Source organism: Parasteatoda tepidariorum, chromosome 3 (assembly GCF_043381705.1).
Source record: "Parasteatoda tepidariorum isolate YZ-2023 chromosome 3, CAS_Ptep_4.0, whole genome shotgun sequence".
Lineage (NCBI taxonomy): Eukaryota > Metazoa > Arthropoda > Arachnida > Araneae > Theridiidae > Parasteatoda > Parasteatoda tepidariorum.
This window is the reverse complement of record NC_092206.1, coordinates 81,769,785-81,781,129: the sequence shown is the minus strand read 5'-3', so window position 1 is coordinate 81,781,129 and position 11,345 is coordinate 81,769,785. Positions and strand designations below refer to the sequence as shown.

General features: G+C 25.4%; 1 protein-coding gene across 2 annotated transcripts in view; it reads left to right on the top strand.

The window, feature by feature from the left end:
• LOC107449829 (carnosine N-methyltransferase) overlaps positions 1-10,308 on the top strand; it is a 16,233-nt gene extending 5,925 nt beyond the window's left edge. Inside the window, exons 3-7 of one of the 2 annotated variants that reach the window (XM_016065488.4) lie at positions 966-1,129; positions 3,459-3,599; positions 5,139-5,317; positions 6,919-7,136; positions 10,086-10,308. In XM_016065488.4, the coding sequence (XP_015920974.1) occupies positions 966-1,129; positions 3,459-3,599; positions 5,139-5,317; positions 6,919-7,136; positions 10,086-10,214 (831 nt within the window). In that variant the 3' untranslated portion in view covers positions 10,215-10,308. The remainder of the gene's footprint in view (positions 1-965; positions 1,130-3,458; positions 3,600-5,138; positions 5,318-6,918; positions 7,137-10,085) is intronic. The other variant, XM_043041992.2, reaches the window with a different exon arrangement.
• The last annotated feature ends 1,037 nt before the right edge of the window (positions 10,309-11,345 follow it).

The window sequence follows — 11,345 nt, the reverse complement described above, 5'->3', positions numbered from 1 at the left end:
CTCTCTGCTTATCGCTTATAGCTCTGCGTTTAAAAGGAATGTTCTACTGACTACTTTAAAAAAAAAAAAAAAAAAGGAAAACTTTACAATTTTGTAATTTATGTTATGGCACACAAAGTTATTAATCATCATATATAACACTCTGAAGCTAATTAGGTTTATTAACCCATGAAAATTGGAAGATTAGTATTTACTAAAATTTAATGTTAAAAAGCTAAAATAATGTTAATAAATAGATTCAACTTAGAGATTAGAATGTTGAGACCAAATAAATAAAGAAGACAGAGAGTAAGAACAGACAAAATATTACATTAAAAATTAATTATCTTAAAATTATAAAAATTTAAATAAAGTCAATTCTAAAAGAGCAAAAAGTATTATTTTATTGATGAACAATTATAATGTCAGTACATGAATCCAAAGCACAAGGATGAATCCAAAATACAACACAGCATGTAAATTTGAGATTTCACCGTTTAAATTAAAAATTCTTGTACTGGCACTCTTTAATATTCCTTTTGAATACCACACATTTGAATTTCATACCACACGTTAAACATAAAAATAGGTACAATAAATTTTTTTTTCATTATTTTGTAAATTCTAAACATATTTAAAAACTAAAAATTTATTGCCTTTGTGTCTGATTTTAGAAATACTTGTGAAACACTTGGTGACACTTGTCGCCATACTGTTATAAATCACCCTAGTTATAAATCAGCTTTATTTGCAGAGTTATTTGTAAGTTAAAATCTGATTTTTCTACATTCAAGATCATCAAAAGATTACAAAACAATTTTGATAAAAATATATGTATGTTTCTAAATTAAAACTATTACTTAAAAATAAATTATGCTTTAGTTTATCCTAACATGTTTAAGTTGATTAGGAATGTTATTCTATCATTATTAAAATTATCACTTATTTCTGGAATATGCTTGTTTTACTTTGCTTATTATTTTTAGAAGGTTGTGAGTTCTGAAGTAACAGCATTTGACATGGAAAAAATTCAATCAATATTAAAGCAATTGTACAGAGAATGGAGTGTAGAAGCCAAAGAGGAAAGAGATGCATCTTTCAAACCCATTATAGATGAAGTAATCGCTCTTTTTCCTTGTGAAAACCTAGTGTAAGTTTGCACTAAATTTTCTATTGAATTTTATAACTTGCTATAGCACTTTTTTTGCTATAAAATTTATGAAACTGGTTTATTAGCAAGGTCTTTGTGCAATATAGTGGTAAGATACTTTTCATCCAAGGTTAAAATTATCATTTTTCCTTAGTTTTGTTTCCCAATAGGTGCTTTATAAGTTTTTATTATTCAAACTAGATGGAAGTATAATAAATATGATTACATTGTTTGCATGGAAATATAGGTGTTTTACACCATAAAGGCTTTTGAATAATTTGAAAGTGAATTCTTGAATAATTTAAAAATATGGCTTATTATAATATTGCTGCAAGCTCTTCACGATAACAAAGTTTCTAAGCTAATTTTATCCTAAGAGAACATTAAACAATTAAAACAATTGAGTACTTGATTAAAGTAATCATTCATGGAATAATTAAGATTGCATTTCCTTTTTTTATGAAAATAAATACTTTAAATTACATTTGAGTTTAGTTGGCATAAACTTTAACAAAAATAGATACACCAATAGTAAAAGTAATTTAACAAGATTAGGGTTGTTGTATTAATTTATTTGTTTTTTAGAGGATCATTTGTATGCCATTAAAATTAGTATAGTGTCTTAAAACCTTTTTAAGTTATGTATATGTATAATTTTTTATAAAAAAAATAATGTTATACTCTGTATATTTTAAACTTTCTAATAATTATGTAAGTTATAATCATGCAAGTTATTTTATTCTTTGATATATATATGCTTATTCTTGATGTAAATATGCTTTTAAAACTAAAATAACTAAAATTTATCAAGCGTTTTTAATAGTAGCAGATTGTGTTTGACAAAGATTTTTAAAAAAAAAAATATTATCCATAATAATAGTTAAGCTTTTAAATTATTAAGAAAATGTTGTATTATTTTGGTTAAAATTGCTATTAGTGTTGTATGTGCAAACAGACATTGATAATTGAGAGCTGAAATAATCGGCAAGGAAAAGGAAAGTTTGAATTGCTGAGAAATTTAAATAACAAAAGCACTTTTTTCAGGTCTGTTAAATGCCTGAAACATTATTATGTCAATAAGAAAATTTTTACTAAGAAAATATTTTATCATACTTGTATTATATAAAAAATGGTTTACAATCTAGCTAGGAAATTGTAGTTTTACAAAAAATTGAGCAATTTTTGATTATTTGATTCAAAAATTTGTTTTATTTTAATTCTTTCTTCAATATATTCACTAAATTAACATATATGAAAACGCACTTCTAATGCTCATGCTGTATAATTTGTTCTTTCAATCTTTATTATTTTTTGATATCACCTTCTGTCTCATTATCTCCACTATCTACTTTTTTCTTCAAAATTACCTTGATAAATTGTATCATTTTTTTGTTGTTTTTCAAATTGACTAAAACTTTGATTTTTTAAGAACTATTATCCACAAAATGCTAAGAAAATTCCTTTTTAATGTCACTGTAAAGTAAAAAATTAAAAAATACTTGTTTTTAATAAGTCAAGGTTTACTTTACTGGGGATGGTCAGCTATTTGGAAACAGTTGAATGTATACAAACATTGTTTCTTCTAACTGCAAAGGTTTTGCATAACTTTTAATTTTTGAAATATTTCATTGAAGATCAGGTTTGAAGCTTTTAGAAATGTTGTCATCTTTTCCAATGTAAAGTTTATGTTGACTAAAATTAATGCCGTGAATTATGGTGGAAATTAACTGCATCAAAATTTCTGTTATTGAAAGTATAAAACTTTTATGTTTTTTCATTCATTTTGTTAAATAATAATTTTGCATTTAATAAAAATGTCATTTCTAAAAAGGTACAATAAAAATGTTTCAACAATGCAACTTATAAAATTTTCCATAAGCTCTTGCAGTAAAAGGAAAAGTAGCTCACATAGGACTCAGCAGTATTTCCCCATTATAGTCCACTTGAATGTTAATCATTAAATCACTAAGGTAGCTCAATGCATATTTCAAGTAGTATAAGGTAGCTCAATATAAGGTAGCTCGTATATAAGGTAGCTCAATGCATCAATGCTAGTGATTCCCAGGTCACTAAGGTAGCTCAATGCATATTTATTTAGTAAAATGCTATTTCTAATATGAATGTATGTAAAACTAAACAATATCTGTTTGCATCTCTAACGTTTAATTTGTTTTAAAATGTAAATTATTAAATTTCCATTTGAACTGGAAAATTAAACTATAGTATTTATGGGATATAAATTATTGCTTAATTTGACTACTTATTAATTGGTAACTATTCTGGATCAATCTACACTTTATGCTTAAAAGATTAAATTTTTAATTTACAGTGATGCATCCAAATTTCAAATTCTTGTTCCTGGGGCTGGATTGGGTAGACTTCCTTATGAAATAGCCAGAAAAGGATATTCCTGTCAAGGAAATGAATTTAGTCTTTTTATGCTGTTTGCCTCAAATTTCATTTTGAATAAGTATGTAAAATTTTAAACAAAGTTATTTTTCATTACGTTTTTATCATTATTTTAAAGAAATGAATTTTAGTTACATTATGATTTTTAATTTTAACAATATTTTGTTACTAGTTGTGAATTTAAAAAAAAACATTGATTTGGTTTTTCACTTATTTATAGGTGATAATTTCAATAATTGTTATTTTTTGAGAGCAATTTTTGCATTTTGATATATATATAATGAGTTTAAAAAATATAAATATTTTCGTTTGTATTGTAACACACAATTTCTCATAAAAAATAATTCATTGTACTAAAATAAAATTTAGGATTATTAAATATTTGTCTTGAAGACAGACTTTTTCTTAGATATCTCCAAAACTTCAAACATTTTTTCCTTAATGGTCATGATATTTATTTTCATATTTGGTATACCAAAATAATTCCAATTTGATGACATGAGGCAATTTGATGAATGTTAACTCTAGTTAACTGAATATTTGTTAAGCAGACTGTACCAATTGTAATGTTACCATAACACTTTAACATCTTTCAACATTGCAATAATTTAATTTTATCATTTATATGTATTTTAATAAAAATTTAAGAGTATTTTCTTTAAACAACATTAGCTACTAACAAGGATATAAATGAAGAAAATATAAAAAATCTAAAACTAAGCATGTTTTTAATTTATAGTTTATGAGTTAAAGCCTTAGCCAGAAAGCAAGTCTGAATAAACTTTAGTTATCTAAAGTTAGTGTATTTCAGGAATATAAATATTTTTTATTTACATAAATCCAAAAGATCGGAAATCAGATAATTTTAGTAATTATGTTACTGTTTTCTTCAGTAAGTACTCAAATTAATTTATAGTTTTTGAAATTATTAATTATTATAATAACAATTAAATTTTAGTTTTGTTAGAGTTAAAAATTGTTCGACAGGTTCTATTTTAATCCGCTGCAGTTCATTATTCATTCTGACTGGACATCATAAATCACCACTCTAAAATTTAAAATTTTTATATCTTAATATTTAATAACTTCATTATTTTATGATAGTTAGTTATTATGTAAGAATATTGTTTTATGCGTTTCAAATTATTTAGTTCTTACATTAGTTTAAATAGCACTTTAGAAGGTGTTAGATGCTGCTGTGAGGTTATTTGAAAGATCATGAATAATAATCCATTTAAAGAAATTTAACTATCTTTATTAAAACATAAGAAATAATATAAATATAAAGAAAAAAAGAATAGCGTCTATTATTATTGGGTGCAAAAGCATGACTAACTCATTGATTTATGAGAGAGGAATGAGGCGGAAGAGAGATATTCCATTGGCTAATTAAATAATAGAAAACTAAAAGATAGTTTTAGAGCAGGCATCAAATATCCGTGCTATAGCATTTTAAAAAGCTTTTGCGACAAAGGGTTAAAGTTATAATTACTTTAAGTTTTTCTCAACTGTAGAAACTTTAGTTATCAATGAGATTCATGTTGTTTTCTTGTTAACTATATTTTGTCAGCTTTCTAAATATATTTAATATTAAATTTAGATGTCAAGGTACAGATCTATATAAGATATATCCTTGGGTACATCAATATTTCAACAATTTGAAATCTGATGATCAGGTTCAAATGGTACGCTTTCCGGATGTTAATCCATGTGATATACCTTCTAAGTTAGATTTTTCAATGGCCGCTGGTAGCTTCATAGAAATTTATAAAGAATCAGGTAATTGAATTTACTATAATTTTGATTTTCTGAAAAAAGAATCTTTAAATAAAAAAAAGTTTATTATTATGATTGTGACAAAAATACCGTACATATACTATATACACAATATTGTATGCGATGTTAATTTATACTTCTAAAGTTGTATGTATTTGAATTCAAAATTTTAGAACTTAATGGGGCACCTTTAAGTGACTGAATCAAAGGACATATCATTAGAATTTTAATAATCATATTTGTCTATACTCAATGTGGGTAATTGTGAATACATTTGAGGTATTTGGCAGTTAATCGTAATTTATTACTAAACAAAGAGATACTAAAAATTGAATGAATGGTATAAAATTCTACTTATTTCAAGCTGGATATCAGATTCAATATTTTATTTCAGCTTTTGATAACTGAGTTATTAGGCATTCACAATTGTCTACCATTTTGAGGTAAATGTGAATTGTATGTGGCGAATAACTTGAATAAAGTTTAAAACCAAATATTTTTAATTACAACCAGAGTTTAAAATTTTTGATGTTAAGTATTGATTCAAGTAAATATCCAAGTATGTGTATAAAATTTGTTGTGATATCCATTATTTTGCTCTAGAAACCATAGTTCAAGACACTCAAAAATGGATTAAAGCAAATATTTCTTTCATTTTTAAAATGACCATCTTATTCACCAGATTTGAATCCAATGATTTGGATCTTCTTAAAGACATTCGTTTGTACTAAATATTACTATGTTTTGGCATTCCTAAAAAATTCCTCATACAAGGAATGGAATCAAATACCAGTAGGTTAGTTTGAGCCCATAACAGATCATTTTTTTTAGGGGTTTACAGCTGTAAATTTATTCCAAAGTTGATCACTTTGGAATTTTTCATAAATATACTGGTAGTAATGTTTTCATTTTTAATTGGAAATTTGGCTATGTTTTATAAGCATTAAAATATTAGTATCAAGCAGAGTTCGTAGTTGTCCTGATTTTCCTTTATTGATGAAAAATATTTTGTAGTTAGTTGTCCTGATTTTTGTGTGTTCAGAATATGGCTTTTTCTAAGATGAAATTTTGGATTTTGGAATTAAAAGGAATCATAAAATTGGGATTTTGTGGAAACATCTTTTTATTATAATTAATAATGCTAATAGAAATTCCAAAATTCAATAGTTCAAATTTAGGATCTTTCTACAAGTTATATGCATTTTACAGGTATCCACAGAAATTATCGCTTAAACCTTTTTGGGAATTGAGTTATTATATGGAAAAGAAACTCAATTAGCAAAGTAACTCTGAAATGAAAATTGTATATATTATTTTCTTTTGTGATAAAATTCACTTTTATTGCGCATTAGCATTGAACAAATTAGATTTTTTTAAAAGTTGTCTTTTATAAAAGTAGCTTAAAAGTACCGAAATTTTTGAAAAATTTTGTCCTGCTTTTTTCTTTGGCCAACTATGAAACCAGTTTCAAGTTATTGTTTGCCACTCTTTACAAATAATTTACTTGATTGCCATTACATATTTGCTAAATTTATAAATTTTAATGTTATACAGATTTCTTTAAAAAACATTTTATGTTTCATAATTTTTTTTTAATGTTTTAGATGCCTGGGATTGCATAGCTACATGTTTTTTCCTTGACACAGCAAATAATATTATTGACTATATTGAAACAACGTGGAACATTTTAAAACCCGGTGGTTATTGGATAAATTTAGGACCTCTTCTATATCATCATGCTGATATGCCAGATGAAGATTCGATTGAACCAAGTTATGAAGAAATAAGATATATAATTTTAAAATTTGGTTTTGTTTTATTGGTAAGAAATTTTTTGCTATTTGATAATTTCTTTTAAAGTTGAAAGCTTTTCTATTTCTCCAATTGTTTTAAACATTTTTCAGAAATCTGTAAAGTATTCATTATTGCAATTTTAAATTGTAGCGTTTGTTAAAGTTTTTTCATAAATCATCTTGATTTGTTTACTGCTGTTTTTGCCACATTTAAGGACTTTTTTGTTATTCTAGAAGAAATATTTTTTAAACTTAAATTTTTCTTCATAAAAAATATCTCTACGATCTAATAAAGAACAATCTTATACCTGCCAAGTCTCCTGTTTTTTAACAAAAACTCCTTTATTTTTATATTACTCCTGTTTACCTGCATATTTTCATATTTCCTCATATTTGTTGAAGAAATTAAAACAAAATATTTTTTGCCGATAAAATATCCGCTGATTTCAAAAATACTTCTCTTATTCCTCAGCTATTCCTGCTGTTTCTAGTACTGCAATATGATGAGTGTATATAGTTTAAGTAATTATAAATAATGGTTTAAAAATATCTTCTTTAGATTAACACTTCCTGTTTATAGAATAGTTCACATTAATAATGTTTAGAATTTTGTTGAAAGAAGAAGCAACAAATGCAGATTTTATTCGTAAGAATAATGAGAATTTAATCGGAAAATACATAATAATCCTTGAAATTTGAATTACAGTTTAAAAAATAAGATAGAAAAAAAACTAATTTGATACTCTTAGTTCCAAGGAATAATTCTATTTATTTTTGTTGTAACCATTTTTTATATTTCTGATTTTTTTATTTTCTCAGTTACATTTATGTATATATTTTTCCATTAAAAAAGACTGAAAATATTTATATATTCTAAAACTACAGAAAGTCTCATCACAGTTTAGGACCTTACTTGTAAATATTTGATAAAAACTTTTCTTCTACAAAGGCCTTGTTGCATATGATACATGAATTATGATTTTTATTATTGATTAAACCATTGTATATGTGGGTGTTGTAATTGGATAGAAAATGGATTCTTGAAAGAAACTTTTCTTTCTTCAAAAGTATCATAAGCTATTTTTTTTCCATCTAAGTTTTAGTACTTTTTTGAACTTAGAATTATTGAATCTTGTTTCTATATTTCTATTATTTTTGAAAAAGATGGATATTGCATGGATAGTAATGGTAATTTAAATTTTCACTCTACTTACAAACTGACTTTTTAATTTATTTTGATAATCTATAAAAAGTGCATCTTCTAATAAATCAGAATAAATGTTAGTATTGAATATTGATTAATATTTGACAATTATTTAGTGAAAGTGCTATTTTTATTAAATATTTTGTTAATTTGTTATTTTAATTAAATATTTTCAACATGAATCATTTTTAGCTTTAAAAAGTTGCCAAGTTCAGTGATATAAAGTGTTCTTTGGTAAACTTATGAAAAATTATGAAACAGGCTGTTGTCGTCTTTGTACATAATGCTTAAAGATTAGCTTTGTATCCGAGTACTTTAGAGGCAAGGATTTCATTTGTTGTTGTTGACACTGAATCTACTCACATATTTCTTCAAATTTATTTCTCATTTGAAGTACTAGATCCAATCCATTTAAGTAATGAGTCCAAACTATCAGATATACTGATACCAAGCTATCCCTTAGATAAAAACCATGATTCTATATACAACAAAGTGCTACTCTAATACTAACACATCTGAAAAAGCATCAAGCTTTTTTCCTTACCATGTGAAGATTTCAACTCTTCCTGCTTTAATGTATATAACACTTTTTTGTGATAGTAAACTGAAATTCTATATGGCCAAGGATTTTGCTTTTTTAATATTTTTAGTTAAATTTATTAAATTCAATGTATAAATATTTTTATTATTTTATTGGATAACATTCAGTGTTGAATAGCTGATCCAATTTTGAGTTTACGACTATGAATATTCACCTCCATAGTCTTAAAATTTTTAGCTTACTCCAGAAATCAGGGGAATTCCTGGATCAAGCAATATAAAAAATTAGCCTCTGAGGAGGACTTTTTGATGGAACTAAACAGTGTTTGTGTTACATGGAGAGGAAAATCATTAAAATCTCTCCTGGTTAGCACCATAGCAAAAGGATTCTAACTCATAATAAATCTACCACTGCTGTTATTTTATGTCAGCAGTGATCCTTTGATTTTTTGAAAATTTCTCATTTGTAAATAGCATGCTCCTAACTTCAAGTAGATAGGTCCAGACTTTATTATGTTTATATTGAATGTTTCTTTAATAGATATGTGTTAAAGAAGACAAAAAGAATTTTTTTGTTGCTTAAAACCTGTGATTTAATTATTTTAACTTCTTTCTACTTTTATTGAATTAATTTTCATGTTTAATATGATGCATATATAAGGGGTTGACTTTTTTAACTATTCGAAGAATAAATATGGATAAGTTACTACTTATAGTCTTTACATGAACGTTTTTCCGTAAACTTTTAATGCTGATTTTTCTTCTATCTCTTCATATTTTTTGCCATCATATAGCATAATTAAGTTTATAAGACATTTATCCAGGAAAAATGGCTGAGTCACTAAATTGTAGAGTGTTTATTTTTAAAATTTACTGTATCAACAGAAAAATTTCTATTAAAGTTAAATGAGGACTCTATTGTGACGTGGGACAAGAAAGAAAAACTTTTAAAATGTATTGCTATGAGGTTTTAAGTATTTAGGTTCTGTAGCAATAATTTATAGATGAAATAAAATCTTGAAGTTAATTTTGTTATATTTTTGAGAAAATATAAATGCATAGTTTGCTTGTACCCTAGCATTACGATTACAACAGCATTAAGTTATGATTTTTATATTAGTTAAAGTAATTAATTGATCAAACATGGTATTAGCTTAATGTAAGTCTTTTTATGTCTGATAAACATACTGCTATCTTTTTTTATTTCTTATTATTTAAAATTTTTCTTTTTCAGAAAGAAGAACTGAATTTGGTGACCCCGTACTCTCAAAACCCTCGATCAATGATGTCCTATGAGTATAAAAGTGTTTTCTTTGTATGCCAGAAACCTGAATCTGCTTGTAGAAAGCAAGAATGTTCTTGATTACCTTATATGTAAATAGTTTGAAAAAAATATACAAAATTCCTCATCGTCAAATGTTGTAATTTTATTCATTAAAACATTTTTATAATTTTAATTAATTTGGTGAATTAATTAAACAGATATTTAATAGAATTTTAGACTTGGTTATCTTTTTTTTATTGTTTTAATTAAAATTATAGTTTTTGGAAAGAAAAAAAAAATGCAGTTTAGGAGGGGCTATGTTCCAATCAAAACATTATTTCTTAAATATCAATATCTTAAAAACATTTGAACATTAAAATTTTTAATTGTTTTAAATGCTTTTTTTACTGAATAATTGATGAATCAAATACAGAGTTAGAAAAAATTTTGCAAAGAATGAAATTTTTTGAAAAATCATTTAAGATGCGTGAAAACCAGTTATATGAAAAATTGCCCTATAGACCCAATGATGCAAAAGGTTTCAGAGCTTTTTGGGTGCAGACCTGTTGACTTCTACAAATTTTAGTTGAAATTTTTGTTATTTAAAGTGTAAGCAAAATATATGCTTTAACATTTAATTCCATCACCACAATATTCCAATTTTCACCCAATTACTGATTTTCACCACTCTTTAATTGCATTGCTACTTTGGAAAATTAGTACAAAACCTCTCCAGCAAATCACAATATAGTGTGACATGTAAATAATAATTAATGTGAGAAAATAAACTTGTAATAAAATGTGAGACATGTTCTTTTTCACATGTGTAAATACCATGTGAGAAAACAGACAGTTTATCAACTGACTTAGTAAACAGGAAATCGGACTGCAAAGCAAGTTGACCGATTCTAAACTGAGTTCTGGCTACTAAGTTTATTTTTCTCAAGTTTCATAATTAGTTATAAATTTAGTCAACGGGTGACGTTGCTAACTGAGACGAACTATAAAACATAGTTTTCAAAACTACCATTTGGTTTAACAACTTTTCAGTCTGAGAATAAAACTAACAGACGTTCATAGAAATATTTTTATTGAAACTGTTTAGCATGCAACAGAAAACATTATTTTATAGTTTTCGAGGCAACAATGCCACCTGCTAATAAACTTTGTAGTTTTTTAAATTTGGAAGAAATAATTACTTGATTTTCTAAAATAAACACAGCAAACTGT